Genomic DNA, 25,717 nt, shown 5'->3' on the forward strand with positions numbered 1-25,717 from the left:
GAATGCTGATAAGGCTTATCCTTTCCAGATGATAATGTCCATTTATTTATTTTTTTATTTCATAAATAGCCGTGTAATAAGTGGTATAATGTACATTCTGTCATTACTCTTAATGACAAATCCATTGATTTCAAATGGGGATGGTGTGTCACAAGGGTTTGCGAAAGTGACGCTCCATCATGCATCCAAAATATCCACATCATTTGCATGCTGAAGATTTAGGATGTCAATCTGGTATCATGATTACATATTAAATGTGACACTTAAATGACAGTTAATGCATTTTTTGATGTGCATCTGCAGTGCATAAAATACAACTAATGAGATTTTTCTCTTAACCCCAATAGGTAAATGGGACAGAAATTGAATATGAATTTGAAGAGATTACATTAGAGCGGGTGAGTAACTCTTTTTCTTCACTCCATCTCTCTCTCTCACACTACACATGCATACATACATGCTGTAGGCATTGGCTCAGAATGTTAGTCACTATGTCATGTTTAATGCCTGGTAATTCAATCACTCGCTGTATAGCCTGTTTGCATGATCATTATGAACTAGAAACACATTTATCATGACCAGTCATGAAACAAGCTAAATTGTAATGACTTGACTTTGAAATTGATGGAATGTTGATTAGGATTAAGGTTTGCCAGTCTTTGTGTGGAATAGCTCTTGCGAAGGTAATATTACTGTTTCAAAAACATGGCCCATATATAATGCATTGTGCAAATGCGTTATAAAGGTATTTATAATTCTTTATAGTACACTGAAAGTTAATAGTGACAGCAGCATCATGCTGTGTGAAATACATCTAATTTTGTCTAATTTCAAACTTTAACTATTTTACACGAACTTTTTTTAAATAATTTTATAATTCAGTTTTTCTCATGGCCGACCAAGTGAAATTTTGGGCTGCCAAGGCAAATGTAATGATATTCATCTCGTGTTTGGTGCTTTATACTCGCAAAAAATGCTATTCATCTGAAATACGCATTTGCACGATGCGATTGAAGACTGGTTTTCATGCAAATGGCTCGCAGCAATGATCTGCTCTGCTCTAGCCTACTGTATCTCTAAAGCACTCAAGCATCAATCAGGCTTCCCTCGATATTGTGGCACGGACCACAAAACTGATGCGACCCATTTGAATTCTAGTGAGAATTCGTTTATATACTGTATTTTGAATATAGTTTAAGGTGCTATGGAGGAAGTCAAACCGGTCAAACAGTATACAGTCCTGATAACCTAATATATTGTGTACATGTTATCTGGCAACTACCAACACATTTTAATCTGTTTTATTGGTAACATTTTAAAATAAGCTTGTATTCTTTCAAATTAGTTAACAACTTTAGTTAACACAAATTAACAATGAACAATACTTTGACAGCATTTATTAATCTTGGGTAAGATTACTATATACAAATTTATTAATAACAATGTTTTATTAATTAGCATATACTAATACATTTTTAAGATGAATGTTTGTATGTGTTACAATTAGTTAATTCATTTTGAACTAGCATGAACCAACAATGAACAATTTTCTAATTATAAATGAGCATTACCCAGATTAATATATGCTTTAAAAAATATTGTGCAGTGATAGTATATGATACTCATGTTAATGTATAAGACCTTATTGTAAAGTTTTACTTTTATACATTTTCGTAAATAATTGTAACCATAGTTGTAATACTTTTAAGTACTTAACAATTCATGATTACAACTTTAAACAATAAAGCATTAAAACAATGATAAAACATTATATAACTGAATGTTATCAGTTGCTGATCTTGTGATTTATAATATTATACTCTTTAAATGTGCGATCATGAATAAGTAATTAGTATAATGTTACAAAAGCATAGAAATAATTATTTATGAATGCATTTATTCATACATCCTTACATTTATATATTACATCTTCATATAGTACATTAATTTATTTATGAATTCATTGTAGTGCATTAAGAATACCTATGTAATGCATTGTATACTATACACATGCTTCATAGAAAGTGTTATGGAAGTTTTAATTTAACAAATATCACAGAAACCTCTAAATTGGGCCACTGTATCACATTTATTTGCAAGTGAAAGCCAGTGATGCACAGTAGAGGCAGTGTGTGTATGAGAGAGAGAGAGAGTTAGACTGCGGCAGATAACATTCTGGCAGCTACAATCGGATCCACATGACTAGACACAGATCACGGAAAATGGCAAAGGTCAACTAGACCAGAGGGAGCGCAGATTTTCCCAACCCTGGAGCCCAGAGGCTGAGAGTGTTTGTTTGGGGCTCTCTGCAGACTGAACTGAGATTACAAGCTATAAAATTGGATACAAGCCAAGGTGATAACTGTGCTGCTGGGGGCTGATCTGTTATTGTCACCCTCCTCTTTCGCTCTCTCTTTCTCTCCCTTTTTCCTCTTTCTTCATCATCTGGGCCCTTTGAGACCATCTCTCTATCCTGATATGGCAAGATGATGTTTTCTTTTTGCCTTTTCATACTTTGACTTTAGGCTCATTTTTTTCTCTCCTTATAGTTCCACAGAAATAATTATGTTATAAAGCAGCTTTTGTGCAGCCAGGGTGGAGATTTAATCAACAATGAACAACAATTTGGTGGTGCCTTGGAGAGTTCCATCATAAACATGTCACAGTAAATTACAATAAAATTTAATTTTGGCTAGAATAAAATTAGCCATGATGACAAAGTTTTTTGTCTATTTATGTCTGAGAGATGTTAAATATGGTTTTAGCCCTGGTTGTGTCAGGTTTTGAGTTTGCATTGCTTAGAGGCGTGTGGCTCACCAAACTGTAAACACTGATTAATCATGGGGAAAAAGTGCCGCGCACCTCTATAAAAAATAATGTTACGCCTCTCAATGCTATTTTTTTGTTCATTATGTTTTGGTTCCATTTTTTCCGTTTTTTAAGCAAGTTATCACTTTTCAAACAGTTCTATGCATTTTTATGATGGAAACAACATGAGCGTTAATAACTTGTTAACCCTATTGAATACCAGGTTATGAAATACACAGTAATGGAAAACAAAAAAAATGTTAGGGAATATGAAAATTGTAATGTCCAACCCTGAAAAAGTCATGGAAGTTTGTAGAATCTTAAAAATCAAGGAAATGTCATGTTTTATTTCTAAAATGAATGTACATTTTTCTAATTATGCTCAGCTTTGAACAATATCTTCGGCTAAAATTGCTCTTTATGAATGAAATCTCTTTAAAATGACTATTAAAAATCTATATCCAGTAATCATAAGTGGAAGAAAAAAAACATGGAAATGTATTGTTCAAAGGTGTGGGAACTCTGTAATAGAGTAAGGGAAGGGAAACAGACAAATTACACTGATGTTACCCAAGTTCTTGTGTGATAGCACATCCTTCTCTTGATTCTCATGATGACCTATACATTTTCCATATGCTTACTGTATATCATATGTTTCTTTTCAGGGTAACTCAGGGTTGGGGTTCAGTATAGCAGGCGGTACAGATAACCCCCACATCGGGGACGATCCGGGGATCTTCATCACCAAGATCATCCCTGGTGGAGCGGCAGCTGAAGACGGCAGACTCAGGTGGGCTAGTGTTTTGTGGTGTACATTTACCTTTGTGCTTGCATTGGTGTGTTAGTGTGTATGTGTCTTTTATTTTACCATTCAAGTCCTAATGTCAGCATATAATCAAAATGTACCCTATTTACTTTCTTAATACACATTCCTAATCTAATCCACCTGGCTATTGCTCATGGTTCATTGCACATGTTATTACAAAGAAATGCTTTTTTTTCTTAATAGTCTGTCATTAAAATGTAGCTTGCCCCGCCTTTGAAACTTATTTTCCTTTTCGGATGAAATCAACCATTCCTTTTATTTTTCAACCCCTCCCCTCCAACCAAAGATCAATTCTGGAATGGAATGGCCACTTTTCAATCAATCATTCCCTCCAATCAATTCCAATCAAAAGTCCTGTCGTGCATTTTTTTCATTGAACATCCTGTTTCATTCTGAAATAGGTCACATTACAGAAGCAAAATGAGTTGCAGACTGTTTCATCTTGACCTTAATTATTTTGATGTATTTGTTTGATAGTTTGAGGAAATTATATTGTATTCCTTGCTAAGATGGAGATAAAGTCAGTAGATAACACAGCAAATGTCTTTTTCGAGACATAACGATCTAGCTTATTGCTCTTGCTTCTTAGAGCAATTCTTCTCTCTCTCTCTGTCTGTTTTTCTCCCTCTCTCCTCCCCCTCTCTATCCCTCTATGTGCTGTAAATGATTGAAACTGGGCTGTTCATCACAGTCCTAATGTCTCTCTAGAGAGCTGAACTACCTAAAGTTTTCTGCTGACTGCCACACACTCTGACCGTGAGGTACTTTAAAAAATTTACCATCTGCGACGTCTGAGGTGAAGTGTGTGGATAAAATGAACAGACCTGACCAAACCGGTTTTAGATCATGTCAATCTTCTATGGAAAAAAAACATTTCGAGTATGCATTATATATTTTATATAAAAGAAGATTCAACAGTTCCTTGTTGTGATTTTGTAAACATTTATTTTTAAAGGATGTGAAACCATACTGGTAAAAAAAAAACATACATGAGATCTCAAATCAGATCTCAGTAGTTTTTCCTAAACAGCAATTAGATTAAATGGAGAGCAAATGGAGAGAATTCCTGCTTCTCATATTTGTATTTTTTCAGAAAAGATTAAGTATTTTCTACACTGAATAATTTAATTTAAGCATGAACTTGAAAATATTAAGTAAATTTTGCATTTGTACTCAATTCAAGCATGTAAAAATTAATGCTCTCGTTTATAAGTAAATATTATTTATGATTGTTTGTTATCTTTACACTGCGTCATCATGCATCAATCCTAAAGTAGAAAAACTTGTCATATTTATTCGCTAATTTGAGTAAATTTCACTGGTAAATAAAATAAGTAAATGCTACTTAACTTTTTAAAGCTGGTTTTCCCAGCATGCTCCAGAATTGCTTGCATGGTTTCACTGTTTGTAAGTTTACTTACACTGTTCTATTTGTTAATTTTTCTGTTACGTTTGGTAACTTCTTGTTTTGTGAAGTCTCAAGTCTTTCTTCTTTTTTCTTCTTAAAATTAACCGTTCATGATCAAAAAAATGATCTGTTGATTATAACTGTCATCGTGTTTTGTGCAGCAAGTGTAAAGGTCTGCGTGCACCTCTGTATCTTTTTTCTAATGCCAGTAATGCAAGGTGATGTTGTAGACTACATAGCATGCATATCAGGAGTTATGCGGTCCAGAATAATTTGACAGCTTTGTACTTTTACTGTGGACTTCATTAAGTCTCTTTAGCTATCAAAGAACAATCTTATAATAAAAACTTTACAGTTAGATGGCTGTTTAATTGATAAGCAGTGAGCTGTGGAGTTTCTGTTTCTGGTTGTAATGTATTTGAGATTCATGTCAGGCCGATCAGGAGTTGATTAGGAGGGTTGTTTTATTAGAGGGAGGCATAATTAGATTGAGCAGCGGATCTTCCTATGTTTTGTATGCCTGTGTGTGTGTGTGTGTGTGTGTGTGTGTGTCTGTGTGTGTCATTTTAAAGCAGCAGCTGCATATGACAAACCTATCTGAGCCTTTCGCCCCACTCTGCTCCATGACTTGGCTCTTTTCTTTATTTTCTCTTTCTATCAGTACTGTCAGAGCCAAAGCTTTGAGCACCACAAATCCTTCCCTCACTATTTCTCACTCTCATTATTTTTCACTCTCCCTTTCACTTCCTCCATTGTTTCAGTCTTTTGTGTTTTCTCGTCACAATCTACATCTCTAACTTTCTCTACATTCCCCTTTCCTGTCCACCCCATATTCTGTTTTCTCTCTTAAAAGAGTAAGACACTTTGAACATTCAGCAAGAGGCTGTGATAGATTTATAGTGAGTTGGAGGTGAACACCATTTAAAGAAGCAATTACATTGCGTAAAGAGTTTTTTTTTTTTTTCTTTTTTTTTTCTGTTCTACCCTTATTTGACTTTGGGAGTGTTGGAAGCAGAATAGGCATTGGATAAAATCATGCAGGCATTGGAATTAATTTTTGAAGGATTGGAAGATGCATTAGAGTTTTCGATGTAGATGTATGATCAGCCTTTATGAAGCTGGACAGTGGAAAGCCACACATGGGGATTGTAAGAGGAAAGAAATCTGTAGAAAACTACATACCCATAAGGGGTGGATGACATACTGATAGACATTTTTAAACCAAATTTTTAAGTAACATTTGTATTGCGATTATGGAAAATGTCACTGCAAGGTAAGGAATGGGCACTCCCATCACTTTACATTTAGAGAGAAAATGAGGATGAGTTTGTTAGAAAACAGGTGTGTCCTCCTAGGTGTTGAACTGACATTCTTCTAAGCCCCCCATAGTTACTGTTGCTATCTCTGTCAAACTTTCCTACTAGCACTTGTTCTGCCACTGTCAAACATAGTAGTAATTGGATTGAAGGAAATATGTCAAGATACCTCAGTTTACCTCAATTTGTAATAATATTTCCATTGGCTATGCATTTATATATAGTAATTTTATGCAGTTGCCAATAATGTTTTTCAGTATTTCATGTAAGGCTACATCCAAATTGCAAAACTGGGCAAAGAAATGCATAGAAATACAGATAACTAAATTTAGTTATGTTTTTAAGAGTTCTGTTTGGTTTTGTTTTTAAACTATGCTGATCAGATTTAATATATATATATATATATATATATATATATATATATATATATATATATATATATATTAAAATGATTTATTTTTAATACATTTTGAAATGTACATAAATTCAGAGATGCCATGAAAATGTGTGATAGGCCATTTGAATAGACATTTCGTTATTTTGAATCACTATTCCAAAAAAAAAAAAACAAAAAAAAAAATTATAGATATAGTGACATATACAGTATACTGTTTTTAAAATATTGATAAATAATGTTTTATCTATAATTCCCACCCCTGCTTGTTGCCATAGCTATTGCATTCTTGTTTTCTTTTGGGGTTGTTGTATTTAAAGTTAGATCTTACCTCATTGCTGGAGTTCAGTGGTGCCACAGCATTTTTCAGCTTTATATAGTACATTAGTGAGCCACATTCTGTTGTTTTGCGTATTTGTGTATATTTACAGTGGGGTACTAAGACCACATTTAACATCTGGGTTTCAAAAACTAATTTAAAACTTGGATTTGAAACAGTAACAACCAATCAAATGTTATGACGTAAAATTAATAAAAAATATTTAAGATTATTCACTACTCAGTGGCGGCCCGTGCATTTTAAGTCTAGGCCTTCAATGCGATTCATGTAATTTAGAAAACTACGTTTCACAATGAATAAGACACCGTATGGACATCATACATTACATCACAGCCAACTAATAATACCAATTGACATTTTAAAAACATGTCCACGCACGAAAGCAAAAACTTGAAATGACAGTGAATGCTCAAGCAAGCCTAATTTTAACTGCAGCATGATTGTTTTGTGAATTTAACGTCTCCTGAACCGACATTTAAAAATCATAATTTTTAATACGAATCTACCAAGGAGGTCTATAATAACTGGAAAAAGCTTTCTATTAATATTTTCAAATTTAAATGTTGCTTGCAATAAATTTAGTTTCATCAGGGTACATGGTTACTTTTCAAAACTTGAACTGACACTGAATGCTTAAGCCAGACTAATTTACGCTTAGAAAATTTCTGATGTTGCTATAACAATGCAAAAAGCACTTACTAATTTACTTGAAGTGAAAAACAGCCCTCTTTTTTCTGTTTATTAAATTAAGCAATCACACATTAATGCAGAACATCTCAGGTTTTTAAATCCATAAGGATCTCTCTCTCAATGGCGATAGTGGCAGTGATGACAGCCGACTCATCAGCAAGATCTTGCGCTCTTCACTTTCGAATTACATACATCACTTAAAGAGTGATTGCATCACTCAAGGCCAGCTAGAAAGACCACACCCACAAGAACAAATAAATCAATTTGATTGTCTGATGAATTTGACAATCTGACTTTAGATGCCCATTCATTTGCACTTTTGAGGGATTCAAAGAATTCTGAAGGCTTAAAGGAATAGTTCACCCAAAAATGAAAATTCTCTCATTATTCACTTACCCTGATGCAATCCCAGATGTGAATGACTTTCTTTCTTCAGCAGAACACAAATGAAGATTTTTAGAAGAAGATAGAGCTCTGTCAGGTCCTTATAATGGAAGTACATGGGTGCCAGCACTTTGACGATCCAAAAGGCATATTTAGGCAGCAATAAAGTAATCCACACAACTCCAGTTGATCAATGAATGTCTGAAAAATAAATCGCTCATTAAAATGTTATTAACTTTTAAAAAGGGCTTCCTGCCAGCAGCTGACGTAAAGCGTGACGTAAGCGCGTCGGCGAGTTCACGTGAGAATTCGGATGCGGCGCTTATTTACAAACTGCTTTAGAGCCCTGGATGGAAGCACTGATTTAAAGTTAAAAACATTTTAATTATTCTAAAAATCTTCATTTTTGTTCTGCGGAAGAAAGAAGTTAATTTTAGGGTGAACTATTCCTTTAACGAGGTGGAGCTCAGACTCACGCACTGCTTTGGCATGATAATTGTGAAACAGCAGTCATGCTTTTTAACATCAAGGAATACATTTTGACTGGATAAACTTTTTGTTTTTCCCAATTTGTTTGTAGATGAATTAGAAGTGGAAAGCGATTGAAAATACATAGTCAAAAAGTTGAATGAGAATGAAAGATTGATTTATTAGGCATGTTAGGCCAGCAGAGAAGGCTTTGCTGGCCCTGAGAATTCGCCACTGACACTACTTTGAGGTCAATAATTAAATAAGCAAATATGTGATATTGACCATGAAAGGTAAGATTTCCGTGCTTTCATTGAAGCGCACAAGATGCTCTTTGAAACATTCTCAAATCATGCCGGAATAAAATTAATCATCAAATTTGTGGAGTTCATGCCAGCTCAAGTGCATTTTTAAATAAAACATTTCAATGTGTAAACTCAAATTGTTGCACTGATAATATAAGTTGTAATGGAAATGTTTTTATTAATTTAGAAAAATGCTAAATAGAAGCATTTCCAGAAGTGTATTCAGACATTTAAACCCCACAATATACACATGCTGTATACACATGCATCGTTTGGTTTGAGTTTGTGTGTACTCGAGGTTGCTTGGTCTCAGCTGCTGTATGTGAGCATGCCCTGGAGATGACTGTCCTTGGTCCACAGGCTGCCATGATCTAGAGCTCTCCACAGGGGTCTTGCCACGCACTGAGGACTTTAGAAAACTAACTCCTTGCTATTCTTTCTCTCCACAGAGTGAATGACTGTATATTGCGTGTGAACGATGCAGATGTGTCAGAGGTGTCACACAGTAAAGCAGTGGAGGCTCTGAAAGCGGCTGGATCGATTGTGCGGCTCTATGTGCGCAGGAGGAGACCAATACTGGAGACCGTCACCGAAATCAAACTCATAAAAGGACCAAAAGGTTTCAAATTTTAAATTACCACAGAATGTTGAGCTGTTACTTGAGCTGTTTTTGTGCATTAGTTTGTATTATGGATGGGTCATGATGGTCAACTAATCGCCCAACAACCGATTTGTCAATTAGTAAGGTTGACTAGATTGTTTTTCTTTTTTCTTTTTTATACTTTTATATATTTTTTTGAAGCTGTGCATAAGCATTCTGGCAGTGTGCTGTACTTTAGCTGTCATAATGTCTCCTAACCAGACACAGCAAAAACATCATTTGAAACTCCATGGAGCCAGAGAGTTATCACGTTTTTGTGTTGTTTTTGGTTATTTTTCTGCTTTCCATTCTCCTGTGTTAGTAGTTGTCCAGGACAATAAACATAGCCATATTTTGAGACAGACTCCTGGCTTTTATTCAGAGTGAAGAGAGAACGGCACAAATACACATGCACACAACGGCACTTGCGAAACTTTAGAGGAAGAGCTTCGGGCAACATGCACACTCTAAATCCAAAACACCAATAACACTCTACAACATTTATTTTCTCCTCTAGGAGGCCTTGGAACTAGATTAAATTTCAGGAAAGTGCCTACTTTCTGGTCTGAAAGACTTCTGAGTGCTGTATATTACTAGTACTCAATGACTATCAACTGCAGGAAGATTCTGTACATTAACAGCATTTAGGGGTATTACAGACTATACGTTTTTGTCATATATGTTTTTAATCATACATTTTTTAATGTTAATGTTTTAACCTCTTAATGACAGGTGGGTCAAAAATGACCCACTTGCATATTTATTTACATGTAATTTATGTTTAATGCATGTTTAAACTGTGAAATTGTAAACTAATATTGACATCCAATATATCATTTGAAAGATCTGGGTCTCAAGATTTGATATTTTAAAGAGATTTTGACGATTGCAAAGTACTAAATGTGTCAAGAGTGAAAATCAAAACACGGAAAATGAAACCGGAAGTTCTGACATTTATTGTCTTCCAGCCAAACACAGATGAGCACAATCATCCACACTTCGGTATTATTTTCATTGCAAATGAATTAAGAGTCCAATAAATAATGTACAAAATGTACAAATATTAAAAAATATTGATCATTCTGTCTTTGTTCAGGTTTTATATATTCAACACAAGCTATCATTCATGTCCATTCTCTGCAAAATCTTGCACTCTGTGTAGTGTTTCAGTAGCAAAACACCCAAACATGATATTTGGGAGGGTCTTACGAACAAAATGAGCCCTGCTTCAAAATTTTCTGTGCAGTTTTTATTGGGTAGTCATTCACAATAACCAAACAGGACAGTCGACACAACATGTCATCCATGTTTGTCTCTGGATAAACCCGGCCAATGAAAAGCTAGATCATTTTTGACTGATGGTTCGTGCAGCTAATGAAATGATGAAAACAACGATATAATGGTTGTATATAACCTTGATGCTGATTCGCAAAGGTTCAGAGTGGAAAACAGTGGACTGTGTTTGTGTGGATTTTGTGCTTTTATGCACGGTGTGCAGTTATAGCGTGTTACTGCCGTACTGTCGATAAAGAACTCGGCTTTTGGACCCGCGATTTGATCCAGCCTCCTCAGTTTCAGTCACCGTCACTGAGAGTTTGGAGAACACATGCTCCTGTCTGTATTTTTTCATCAAACCCCCTGTTCAACTGCACATACAGGGGGCTCGGACATGTCACTCAAGCCGAGATTAGCCACCCTCCCCAGCTTCGCTCACAGTGAGTTAGACCCTGGAGCACACATGTTCCCAATGCATTGACTTAGTAATTTTTTTCCCACTGCTTTTCATTCAGTTTGCATTGGGAACAGGTGTGCTCCAGGCTTCACTGAAGGTGATCGAAGTCGGGGAGAGTGAGGCTCCCGGCTTGAGGCAGTGGCTAAAGACCCTGGGTGAACGGCAGAGCAAAAGCTCTGAAAAATATCAATTTGCATTTGTATGGGGAAAAAAATTAACAGAAGCATCTTTATTGTATGTAAAAGATAATTTCCACTGCAACATTTCAAATTGCAATGTTCTTTTTACATTGTTTATAAAATGCATAAATATATATGGAAAGCATTATAATATATTCCCAAATAATAATAAAAAACTATATCTTCATGTATATTTTGGCATGTGTGGTATTTTTTACATTGAAATATAAACAAATTGTGTGTTTTGAACCACTTTGATAATTGGTTTACGGAGTTACTACAAGTGGTCTATTGGCGCCTCCAAGTACACTTACATAAATCATTATAGAACAAAGAGTTTTTGGTCATATCGACTTCAAAATTGTGTCAGACCTTCAGCAGACATGCGGCTTTGTATCAGATGTGTTTTTGGGGCACTGTGCATTGTCTTGCATATAAATATATATTTGCGGTCACTATTCAAAATATTTGAATAGCTCTAACTAATTTTTTATACTGCAATGATACATTTTTACTCTTGAGTAACAAATGTCTAAATGTCTACTTTCAAACGAGCCCAAGTTTGTGTTTGTATACCAAAGAGTTCAAGAACTGGAAGAGTTTTACTTTGGGTATGTCATTTTCAAGCTCATGCACAAAAAGAGACTGGATGTTAAGAGGTGTAAAATGTGCTTGTGTACATTAGTTTGAGGGCGGTTTGCAAGAATTTTGGATTATATGTGAACTTAACTAAACTTAGCATAGAAACCTAGAACTGAACTGAACTGGTGTGGGAATGAGATATGGATGATAAATGAGAGGTTATGTTTTGCTGTCATTGTGACCACGGGCACATAGCTAACAGTTTTGATTTGTCCTTTTTTAAAATTCCATAGGGCTCGGCTTCAGTATTGCAGGTGGTGTGGGCAACCAACACATCCCTGGAGATAACAGCATTTATGTCACAAAGATCATCGATGGGGGTGCTGCGCAGAAGGACTGCAGGTTGCAGGTTGGAGACAGACTGCTTATGGTAGGTCACATTGACCTTTGGCCATTTTAAACATATACAATGGTTGAAAGTTTTCAAACATGACCTAAACATCCTTTCACAACACACTTGAAATGAAATGAAGAATTGTTGGGCTAAATGAAAAAGAAAAATTCACACCGGTCCAATAGTTGATATGATCAACAGCCAAATTTACTCCATCCTACTTTGCTAAATTTGGTTAATCTATCTGTTGACTTACTGATTAGTGCACGTACTCCTAAAACACAGTAACTAGAAAACTAGACACAGTAACTAGACTCCAATCCTGATTCCAGGTTTTCAGAATCAAATCCAAGATTTGATTCAATACCATTTTTTTCAGATTCTTAAGAAAGAACAGAAGGCCATGTAAAATCTTAAACAGTGCAATAACAAGTGCAATAAAAAGCATACTTAACACTATTTATGTTTAATAGTGTGATTGACAGAAGATCATGTTGCGCCCTTAGTGTAATTGATTCCCCTGAGCAGAGTCAACTTTTGATTCCCAAAGCCTCAGAATCGAAGAACTCCCAGCCCTAGTAAACTGTTGACGCTGATATTGAATTATTTACCAAGGTTTTAGTTTTTATACTTACTTAAACCCTTGTATGACATTTATTATCTGTTAAATGACTAAATGTTAATGTGTGATGGTATCAGACGGTGCTTTAATATAAACCATGGTACTGAATGATTACAGTATTCCAATACAATATTTAAAGAATACAATGGTACTACCAGTAGTGTGGTACAGTACATGGTACATGTTCAAAAAACAAGGTACCATTGTACATGTCCAAAAAAACAATGGTACATGTTTAGAAAACTTAGTTGTACCATGTTTTTTTTTTTTTTTTTTTTTTTGCTTTTGGCAATACAACAATACATTGTACATGTCCAAAACAAACATGATACTTGTCAGAAAAACATGAGGCCCTATCCCACCTACAGTAATGGTACATTTCCTTATGTAACTTTCTAGATGAGAACTCATACGAGGAACAGAACACCTGAGGATACTTTTCCCCTGTTGCATTCGCATTCACATAGTCACCACCATAGTGACGTCATCTAGTATCGACCATTTTTCTTGTGACGTGGTTGGAACGCACGAGTCAATACCAACAACACCAAAATCAACAACACTGACGGAGGACACCGGGATCAGAGTTACACTTTTGTTAGGGCTTTTTTACACGAGTTTTGGCTGCATCCGAAAATGTAGTCAGCTGCCTAATCAGTTAATGGTTTAAGCGAAAGCGTTTTTGGGTGAATGGAACTCTTACTGGTCTCTGAACAGTTTAAAAATCGTATTTCATCCTACCTCCTCATGCATTTAAACTGGGCACGAGAGCTGTGCTTGTGGAGCTATAAACCTATAAACCTATTGATCAACACAATCTTTTACAATAAAGGCTTTTATGTTTTAATATTATATATATCCATCATCCCAGGAAAAATTTGATGTAGTAATCCACAAATCACTTTATCTCCTGTATAGTCACTCAGTACAAACAGTACAGATGCGATGAAAACTCAAAGTGTGTATTTCGATGAAGTCTCACACACACATGTGAAACAGGTGATCCTTTTTGTATACTTTGTTGGTTTTATTTTATTTCTATGTAGGGAATTGTAAAATCCTCTGAGTAGCAGGCTAGCGGCTAGTTGTTTTCTAATGGCGGATGTGGACTCCTCTCCTTTCTCAATGCTTTGTGTGTCAAGGTTTTTTTTTTTTTTTTTTTTCTCCTCAATTTGGAATGCCCAATTCCCAATGCACTCTAAGTCCTCGTGGTGGCGTAGTGACTTGCCTCAATCCGGGTGGCGGAGGACGAATCTCAGTTGCCTCCATGTCTGAGACCATCAACCTGCACATCTTATCACGTGGCTTGTTGAGCACATTACCGCGGAGATGTAGCGCGTGTGGAGGCCCATGCTATTCTCCGCGGCATCCACGCACAACTCACCATGTGCCCCACGGAGAGCGAGAACCACACATTATATCGACAACGAGGAGGTTACCCCATGTGACTCTACCCTCCCTAGCAATCGGGCCAATTTGGTTGCTTAGGAGACCTGGCAGGAGTCACTCAGCATGCCCTGGATTCGAACTCACGACTCCAGGGGTGGTACTCAGCGTCAATATTCGCTGAGCTACCCAGGCCCCTGTGTGTCACCCACAGTCTCCCACAGTCCCTATATGCCCCCAAAGTACCTACTCCGGAGTAGGAGCTAAAAATCCCCCGAAAACGGTTCCGAAGAACTATAGTTCCTTAAGTTAGAATGCGATGAAAAGTACTAGTCCCGGGGAAAAGTACATAAAACGGGCTTTAGTACCTGCAATGTGAAAGGGCCTAATGTAGGACAATGGTTCTAACAATGGTAATAATATTGTACATATCCAAAACATGGTAGTAACATTGTGCATATTCAAAAAACATAGTATTAACATTATACATGTCAAAAACATAGCAGTAACATGGTTCATGTCCAAAAACATTGTAGGAAAACATGTCCAAAAACCTGGTTGTACCATGGTACATGTCCAAAAAACAAAACATGGTATTACTATGGTATATGTCCAAAAAAACTTGGTATTACCATAAACAAAACACAGTAGCCTTGTTCAAAAAGCATGATAGTACAATGGTACTGAACATTTCCAAAAGCATTTTAATAACATTGTACATATCAAAATAAACATGGTAGTAATATGGTGCATATCCAAAAAACATGGTAGTAATATAGTACATGTCCAAAAACCCAGTAGTACCATAGTGCATGTTCAAAAAACATGGTAGTATCATGGTGCATGTCCAAAAAAACATGGTAGTAATATTGTACATTTCTAAAAACCCACTAGTACCATGGTACATGTTCAAAAATTATGGCAGGATCATGGTACTTTTTTTGTTAACTACCATGGTAAATGATACATGGTAGTTCCATGGTACTTTTAGTAATATTTTGTTAGTAAAATAGTCTCCAGTTTTATGGAATCATGAGCCTTTTCATTGAATTGTTTATGGGAATTTTTTCACGTTTCACCATCCAAGCGTATGGAAGCAGCCCTCATGTATTCCTTTAGAGATCTTCTGGAATAAGCTGCCTCCAAAGTTAAAAAGGTTGATTACATTCTGGATGTTTCGCTCGAGTGACAGTGTCAAACTCTGTCGCTTTTAATCCACGAGGGTTGTTTAAGTCTTTAAGACCAAGTTTGATTTAATTAGCAAGATCAGTGCTGTGTGTAATCCACTGGGCAGGACACATTTGGCAGCGCTGATTAGCCATTGACCACTAGAGCGTAGCTGTCTATGTAATGCTGGATTCCCCACTTTACATCCCTCCTTCTGTTTCTCTGTTTCTCTCTTGCTCAGGTGAATAACTACACTCTAGAAGAGGTGACCCATGAAGAAGCAGTGGCCATACTAAAGAACACATCAGATGTGGTGTACCTGAAGGTTGGGAAACCCACAAGTGTCTATCTCTCAGACCCCTATGGGCCTCCTGATATCACACACTGTGAGTGATTCTTACCAAGTTCACCCTTCATTATGCAATACATAATTATGCTTTATGCAATCTGGAGTAATGTTTTAGAAGTTTGCTACTGTTGATGTGGTATTGTTTTATTGGTTAATATATTGATTGGAATTATGATTAGCCAATGCCAGAGCATCCTGTTAGCTTTGTCTATAACATAAACTCTCTCACTCTCTCACTTTCTTTCTCGACAGCATTCTCACCTGCTATGGAAAATCATATCTCTTCCCCCGGTAATAACGGCACTCTGGAATATAAATCCAGTCTTCCACCCATCTCCCCCGGCCGATATTCCCCCCTGCCAAAGCACTTGCAGGGGGAAGAGGACATTAACAGGTTGGATGGTTTTTCCTTCCTACGGTAATTCCCTCCCTCTCTACTAGACGTCACTGCCCACAGGTAGACTGTGTGTCACCCCCTTCCCTTCGTGTGTACTGTGGAAAATCCGAAAGACAATCAAGGAATGTCATCACGCCTGGTGATGGGATTGTTTTGGGATTTGCTGCACCAGCCTTATTCTCTCTCGTTCTTGTTTGTCCCTTACTGTTCTTTGATCTTGGATGTTTAGTAGTCCTGTATGTGTTGTTGTAATAATAGTGTATTTATATAAGATGGGTGGACTAGGGCTGTTAATTTAATGCGTTAATTTAGTGTGATTAATTCTATTAAAAATAATGTGTTAAAAAATGTGCGCAATTAATCATGCCTCCTGACCCGTACATCAATTCTGTAATAAAATACATATTTTTATACCATTGGAGCAATTCAACTTCAATTTCACACAGGACGTGTTCTTGACAACTGGACGAAGCACAACAGAATGCAGGGGTCTCGAGAGTTTTAACTACTTTAAACTTGACACAGCATCCTAAAAATGCGGAGTTATAATTATGAAAACCAGTGAGATGCTCCAGAAGCATTTGCCTGACACATATGTACATAGACAATTAAAAATAGCACAGATGCGAGAACATATCCTGTGAGAACAGAACAGATTGATGAACTCAACTGCAAAATGGATTGCTGTCGACAATAGGCTTGTTTAATGATATGGGAATCAAACAAACAATAATTTGACTTCTAAAGCCACTTTTTGAATTGTCTAATTAATGCTTTATTCGTCTGCCTCGATATTGCAATATATTTCGATCTGAATATCTGAATTATTATATTTAGTATATATATATATATATATATATATATATATATATATATATAAGTGTGTGTGTGTGTGTGTGTGTGTGTGTGTGTGTGTGTTTCCCATTTAAAACTCAGTTTTCCATTTCCTAACATCATCATTTTCTAAAGTATGGGGTACTAAAGAGCTTTTCGGTAGGGTCAACAGGTTGAACGTTGATTGTTTTGCGATTGTTCCATTGGGCATCAGGCAATCACCCATAACACCCTAGCAACTGCAAGGCAATGCCCTAAAACCTCTAAGAACACTGTAGCAACTGCTTAGTAACAAACACCCTGGCAACCAATTCTCACATTTTCTTCTGAAAAATCTAATTGTTGTTATATTTACTCTTTTGAGGCATAAAGGGATTACAGTCTAGCTAACGATCCTTGTCTGTTGCTTTACCACAAAATTATTAGAATGATCCAGTGGCCACATCTCCCCAAACTGTCTAATCTTCGATGATATCAGTGTGAGCAGAAAGTGTGAGGTTGTTTGTGCATGCTGAGTTGGTTTCAGGAGGGTTTTTGGGAGACATATGTTCAGGACTGCAGGGCTGGGGATGTTTTTGGTTCAGTGCAACTCAACCTGAACCTCAGAGAGGTTTTGTGAATACTGAGCATCTTCCCTGGAGTTTTCTGTAAGAGAGTCGTTGTTCAAACTAAAGCACACAGCCAGGACTGAATCAGAGGAGTTTTGAAACTCTTGAGAACTGTGAAAGAGAAAGTCTTGACTTCAGTTTTGCTTGTCTCTTTCTACTGACTGATTTGTTGATGTGTTGATGTGCCTTGCGCTTGTAATGGAGCTCTAAGGCTCGCAGTGGAATGGTTTTTATCCAGACATAATGCCGGAGTGGTGGTTGCTTGACAGTTTGGGGCTGTTGCCTCAGGCACGTGTAGGACATGTTGGATGTGTTGTACGTGTGTAGCTGAGAGGACCATTCACATAATCCCAGAATTCCACTAGCCTTATTGGCTTGTGGCTACATCACATGCTCACCAGAAAATCCTTATCTGTCAACAGGGGAAGTCTTTTTATTTAAGTGTTGCAGATCGCACCATGTAAAATGCATTCTACTGCACTACATTTGTGTCATATTTGTGACATTACTTGGTTTACATAATTTCTTCAGTGAATCGGGTTCTAAAACATCATAGAGAGTGCATGCTAATAAACGCTTTCAGTGTTTTCCCGCATTAGTTTCATTCCAATCTTTGGAAATTGTAAAACAAATAACAAATCACCAAACACCCAAGTTCATCCTCCTTCCAAACTACCACTGTTTTCTCCCAACCTTTATGTGTTTGCCGCTTATGAAGGACAGCCTTTTATAGTCTCCCACTGTGAAACATTTACAACCCCCTGTTGTGAAAAACTTTCACAGAGATTTTACTGAGTTGATCATGAATTCTGAACATGCATGCAAACATGCATGCTAAACAGAGAGCATGACTTTTCCCTGAGGTGAGAGAGATGGATTAAACCCCCTCCTCTCGGCCAGGGTAAGAGGTTTACTTGTTCCATGTGTTAGAAGACAAATAAGCCCATCTGGATCTTCAGCCCCCTTCATCTGTACTGTGTTTTTCACAGTATACTTCTGTAGAATTGAGTACTCAGAAAATTTCTTTGTTTCTTGCTGAAGATTATTATATTGGATGGTGGAATCTTGTGACTCTGAATATAATATACTTTTACGTTTAAAGGCTCAGAAATTGACTGTAGCTGAAATATGAAATGGGCCATTTCATGTGGATTTGCATAATAAATGTGAACTTATGTTATAACTCTCAAGTTGAATAATGAATTAGGTGTGACAGTAGTCAGAAGTCCAAGTTGGGAGGATGAGCCCGTTTTTGTGCATACATGTGTGTTTGTGTGAATATGTGTCATTAGGGGTTGATGGAGTGTGCATATGTGCATATTAGTGAAGCTCAGCGTAAGAGCCCAATTTCACTATGGGACAATACACAAGCACACAAACACACACATACAGCATGATAATATAGATAAATGTAAAGCACAGTTGCACATGACCCGTTATTCATACTTCTCTGGAGCTATAGGGCAACACACATTCCTGCCCAGCCCACTCCCCAACCATACAATCACCATGAATAATACAGCTGCTAAAGTAGGACACTCCCTACTCACATACATAATGCTGGATACATGAAAATGTTCTTAAGAAAAAAATTAAGAAAGTTCCTAGGATAAATTATAAGAAGTTTGTAAGAACGTGCAATTCTTAAAAATCTTTCTAAAGAAGTTCTCAGATATTTTCTTAAGAACATCTTAATTTTTTTCTTAAGTAGCCTACAAAAAGACAGGCTTTGACATTGTCTGATCAGCCTGCTAATGGAGTTGCCTTGTCTAATAGCCTACAACAAATTCAGTACTTCAACACTAGTAAATTGTAACGATAAATTTAACTATTAACCTTTGGTTTTTTTTAAGTAGCAAGCACCTCGCAATAGTTGTTTTTTTTTTTAATGTAAAGTGCGTGAGATGTGTTAGTTTAACGACATTAACCGTCATAGGAGAATTTACTTGCTGTTAACCATTTGATAACTTTTAATTTAACATGGAGGAAAAGAAAAGAAAAAAAACTTCAGTAGACAATGGATGTTCTTGTTGGATGTTCTTGTTGAGGAAATTACTGCAAGGAAAATGTTCTCCTTAGGAAGCTTGATAATAATATCACGTCGGAAAGTACGAGGCGGGTAAATGGGAAAGGCTGTCTCTACTGTGCCCAACTCCGACAGGGATGTAGATGGGGGGTGAAAAAGAAAGTCTCAGCTTTCTAATGTTATAATTATTATGTTTCTATGAACTCTAAATACCATGGAGAGAGAGAGCACTATATGCAGCGTATCCATTAGCATGATTGGTCACCACATTAAGAAGCTTCAAAACAACATTTATTGTTTGAACTTGGTGATAACATTTACATGGTTTACAAGCTGAAAATAAAAATATAATTAAACACAAAACAGTAAAAAAAAAAAGTTTGGGAATAGACCCTTAATGTAAGTCTGTGACACTAGCCTATTCCTAATTTTACATCTCTGCCTCACAGTCAGTGTTTAAGGGCTAGAGGGTGTTAGCTGTGGCTCATAATAAGGGTTTTGTAATGGTTTTAATAAGCTGTGACCCTGTATTAAGGACAAGAAGGAAAAGAGAACTGCAGATTAAAAGAAATGCTTTGAAACCAGACATGCAAAGAATGAGAGCGAGAGAGAGAGAGAGAGAGAGAGAGAGAGAGAGAGAGAAGATTATTGTAATAAATGTTAACACTCTGGGGTCTGAGGGTGTTTTGGGCCCTGGAGAAGTTTTGACATGCCTTGACATTTGTGTTTTTTTCAGTTGCTTACAAACATATTAATGTCTGATAACACTGTATTCAGCACAAACTGGGCTACAATAATATGTGAGGAACATGTATGTGCATGTTTGTATTTTTGATAAAATAATGTTTATGCATGGTTTTTGAAAAAACACAAATTTTAATTCACTGAAATAAGGCAATATAACACATACTAAACATTTGTTCATAAGACTTTTGAGAACTGGATCTTGTAGCCTAGAGTTTTTGCTATAAAATGATATGAAAACCATCCTGATCACTCATTCATACAAAACAATATAGTCATTTAACTTTTCTAAGACACTTTTAGTGTTAGAAAGGCCATATGCGAGGAGGCGTAGATGATCATGAATATTGATGTGATCCACACCTGAGGAGACAAAGACCCCTCACCTGAGAGAGAATGAATGTGAGGAGACTTAATGATTGAATGTATTGTTTGTAGCTTATTCACAAAATCAAGTTTAAGTTAAAAGAAGTAATCTGACTATACATTTTCTTTACATAAAGACTTCACTTAAAAACTTTAGACCTACACTACCGTTTAAAAGTTTTAGATCGGTAAGATCTTTAATCTTTTTAAAAGAAGTCTCTTCTGCTCACCAAGGCTGCATTTATTTGATCCAAAATACAGCAAAAACAGTGATATTGTGAAATATTTTTACAATTTAAAATAACTGTTTTCTATTTGAATATATTGTAAAATGCAATTTATTCCTGTGATCAAAGCTGAATTTTCAACATCATTACTGCAGTCTTCAGTGTCACATGATCCTTCAGAAATCATTCTAATATGCTGCTTTTCTAATATGGGCATATTTACAGCACATTTTACACATTTACACACGAACAGATATTTGCAAGCACAAGCTTCGTTGATGATAATGAGGCAGCATAAACACTAGTTAAAATATAATCTAAACATTCATATTATTTTTATATCATATTACATATCATATTTATATCATACAGCATACAGTTTAAATACCTGCTTTAGCCGAAACATTTAAATGTAACTAAAACTTGCCTATTAGGACATATTTCAAATTCCAATACATTGAATACTGGCTGGCAAGTCTGGAAATAGTCCAACTAGTAAAATATGTACATGTTTATATAAAATAGCATGTCAACTAATGTAAGTAAAGACTTACTCATCCGAAATTGTATCCTCGGCTGGATCAAGTCGCTCCTCAAAATGCAAACATTCATCGTCAGAGTCCCGCTCTTCTTCTGAGGAAAATGTGAACTCTTCGTCACTATCCAGGACCATCTGTAGAGCTTCCTCACCTGTGTAGTGTGCCATCCTCCAAACGTGCAGAAAAGTGAATGAACTTGATGTTTTTTTAAGGTACTGTTGGGGGCGTTTACCATTTGCACTGATCGCCTCAGCACATTACCGTATGAATAGCGCACTCTGCTGGTGGGTGTGATCTCATTAGCTATAATTAGCTGAGCCAGGAGAAACTGTACATCGCTTTGTTTCATACAGATTACATTGCAAGAGATTTATTTAAAAGTAGACATTTTAAGCTTTCTTTAAGCGTATGTTTCATGTTTGTCTGATAAGTATTCGCGGAGTTTCAGTTCATTTTTGTGACGTGTTTCAGAAAGATGCTCGCGGAGACAGAGACGGCTGAAAGCGCACCCTGTTTATTTTCTTTATTTTACAAAAGCACAAGGTTTTGTTTTTATTGTGAATGTACACAAATAAAAGTAGACCCTTTATATTTTCTAATGATGTCTTAAACTTATCTGTGTGCCCAAAAATGATGGAGTATTTTAAGTTGTTTCCGCTGTTATGAGGAAAAAATCCAGCAGGACACGCCAGCGCGTCCGTCGACCCCTGAGGGTTAAAGACAGAACGATATAGAGACAAGGGGGTTAAATGAGGGGAAGGTAAAGAAGTGATCTCTGCAGTTCATTCAGAACGAGTCACGAGCCAGAGCCACGTAAGGAGACAGGGAGCAGTCCAGTGAGGAGCCCATCACAAATGCATTTCCCTTGCATTATCTGCAAGAACAGCTGCATGTCTAATGCAGCCAGATGCTAAAAATCAGCTGTCGTCTCACTGCAGTTTTCAGCAAACTCAAAGAATGCAGGGAATAAAGGAGCCATGGACTAGTGGTTAGCATATGTACTCTGTACATATTGAACCTTGGCGCTCATATGGGAGGTGCAGGTTCAAATCTGGCCTGCATCGGTTTCCATTCCCATTCTCATTCTCTCACCCCAAATAATTTCATATTTCCTTTGTACGGTCTGTCAATAAAATTTGCAAAAGCTAAAAACTTGCAAGGAAATGTGGAATATGGAGCACATTTGAAAGTCTTAACAAAATTTACCTGTTGAGTCTGAATTAAACTTTTTCATCAGTATTTGCTGAGTTTTCTATCCTGGATGGTGTCTCTACTTCATAAAGATTTTTCTAAGCAGACAGTTTAATTCGCACTCATTATGCAATATACCTGGATTTACGTTTTAGAATTATATTATATTAGAGTGGTTGGTTTAGTCTTAATTGTATGTGAAGATGTTTGTCAAACCCAGTTGCGTTGTATAAGGGGGCTTGTTGTATTGTCTTCTTTTGTTTTGTCTTAAATTCTGTTTAGTCTACTTTTTGTGTCCATTTTTTTTCTGCATGCAACATGTAACAATTACAGAATACATTTCAGCTGTTTTGAATACACATTTTAACATATTTCTTATTTCATATGAATTGAAGTTTTGTCTTCATGCTAACCTATTGTCTGTTTTTGGTCAGAAATCCCTCGTTAGATGAAATGGAAGGTCACAGGTTTGATTCCCAGCACTTCCAGTTGAGGTGAGCGACATGAGTTAGCCCATGTTTTGGGTTCTGAATGTTCAATTGTGTCCTCCTGCATGACGCACATCCTTTCACTCCTGACAGCCAATTTTGTAAGAGAGGGTTTTCAGTGAGCAACAGACTGAACTGTAAGATTCTGAGAGAGTGAAATTGAAAGGAATTAATAAATAACAAACCAAGATGTCCCTAGATGTCATTCCCTGTGGAGTCTTTTCACGTTGATCTGCGAGGATTAACACAGAATGTTAATTATTCAAATTATCATTTGAGATCTGAGGGCTGATTGAAGATATGTGAGAAGAGTGAAACTGAAATGGTCAATTTTAAGTGGAACAGAGACACACTGATTTATATACTTACAAATGTTTAACTAATAACCTGTAGCACTTCGTCCCTTAGGCCATGCGGCCATGTTATACTTAGTGTGAGTTCTTGTGTTTTGTGTGGTGGTAACAAACCTCAGTACTCAAGGGGGTGATAAAGTTACCTTCAAGCCTCTGTGGTAAACTCGATATATTATTATACAGGTAGCCAGCTATAAACGTGTTTATCAAATCTAAATTGTTCACCAAGATCCTTTTTAAACTGTTGCTCTGACATGACAGTATTTGTCCCTGAAAGAAAATACTTACCGTAGAAAAAGACAGTTTGTTATATGGCAATGCTGAGAATAAAACACATACCTGCACATTTCAGAATGCAATGATATGTGAAGTCAAGCTATCGTACATTGTTAATCTTGCTAACGAACTTACTGATGAAAATGTTAATGACTGTTATTTTTATTTCGACAACAATAACGAAGATGAAAAATTTGCATCATGATGATATTAAAATTATTTGAATTAAAACATACTGTACTGTTACTTGTTCCCTGAATTATTAACTTTTTAATTTTAATTATTGTTTTTAACTCATTCATTAGGTATTTAATGATTTATTTAAATTAAATTAAATTTATTTAATGATATTCATTTTGAGTGATTTGGCCCTCCATACATTAGAAGAAGAAAAATTTTGAAAGAATTGATTCAGTTAAATTCATTCAAAACAATTTAATTTAATTGATTCTATTCAATGTTGGGGATTGCCCAACCTTGAAACATTTCAGAATGCAACTGTGAAGTCAAGCTACTATACAGTGTTAATCTTGCCAACGAACTTACTGACGAAAATTTTGATGACGGGGTTTTTTTTTATTTCGACAACAATCACGAAGATGAAAAATATGCATCGTGACGATAATTAAATGATTTGAATTATTTAGTTATTTCTAACCCTAACCCATACTGTACTGTTACTTACACCCTAAATATGACAAGAAAAAAGAAAACTGCAAGAAATTAACAATGCATTGACAATGTTTTTAATATGGAGAGCCAAATTACTCTAAATTAAATAAATATTTTTAAAAAAAATCATTAAATACATAATGAAATCATTAAAAACAATAAAATTAATAAATGCATCATTATTCACAAAATAGAATAAAATAAAATTTCCCATGTATTTATTTTTAGCGTTTTTGTTGAGTGACGTACCGATAACTGTAAGCCTGAAAATGAAAAGAAATGAAGCTTAAATGTTGAAATGAAAAATCAACCCAAAGATAATGCTAAAATGAAAATGGACACAAATTTATCCTAAAATGAAATTCAAGGAACATTTATTGATTTATTTAGTGATTTCATTATTAATATTTTAATCTAAATTGTTGTTTATAATGCTTTCATTAGGTATTTATTGATTGATTTAAATTAAATTACATTAATGATATTCATTTTGAGTAATTTGGCCCTCCATATTTTAGAAGAAGAAACATTTTTGAAAGAACTGATTCAGTTCAATTGTTTCAAAACAATTCAATTCAATTGATTCAATTCAATGTTAGGGATTACCCAACCTTCCAAAAAGTTTGAAAATTTGGTCTGTTACAGTTTGACACACATTTTCATCATTTGCACATTATCATCAACTAAAATGTTATTTTCGTTGACTAAAATTATATGCCATATCAGACAGAAAATGGACTAAAAATAATGAATGATGTGTCAGTATGTCATGACAAAATATTGACTGAATTTAAAGGACATTTTCAGACAAAAAAAGACAAAAACTATGCATTAAACAAAAAATGTATAAAAGTTAACTGCTTGTGTAGCTAGAAGCTTCCGTGTTCCTGTACTTGCATATTGTATGTTTTAGGCCTTATTCCTCTAACATGCTTCCACTGCTATGTTTTTCCATCTTTCTCTTTCTGCCTTTTTCTGTCTGTCTTTCTCTCTCTCTCTCTCTCTC

General features: G+C 35.9%; 1 protein-coding gene across 4 annotated transcripts in view; it reads left to right on the forward strand.

Annotated features, from left to right (window-relative positions):
• Positions 1-25,717, forward strand: part of LOC127433917 (disks large homolog 2-like) — a 303,885-nt gene that overhangs the window by 198,371 nt on the left and 79,797 nt on the right. For all 4 annotated transcript variants that reach the window (XM_051686267.1, XM_051686270.1, XM_051686268.1 and 1 more), the window contains 7 exons: positions 348-398; positions 3,474-3,598; positions 9,389-9,558; positions 12,366-12,502; positions 15,883-16,027; positions 16,243-16,408; positions 23,357-23,416. In XM_051686267.1, the coding sequence (XP_051542227.1) occupies positions 348-398; positions 3,474-3,598; positions 9,389-9,558; positions 12,366-12,502; positions 15,883-16,027; positions 16,243-16,408; positions 23,357-23,416 (854 nt within the window). The remainder of the gene's footprint in view (positions 1-347; positions 399-3,473; positions 3,599-9,388; positions 9,559-12,365; positions 12,503-15,882; positions 16,028-16,242; positions 16,409-23,356; positions 23,417-25,717) is intronic.

This window comes from Myxocyprinus asiaticus, chromosome 43 (genome assembly GCF_019703515.2).
Source record: "Myxocyprinus asiaticus isolate MX2 ecotype Aquarium Trade chromosome 43, UBuf_Myxa_2, whole genome shotgun sequence".
Taxonomy (NCBI): Eukaryota; Metazoa; Chordata; class Actinopteri; order Cypriniformes; family Catostomidae; genus Myxocyprinus; species Myxocyprinus asiaticus.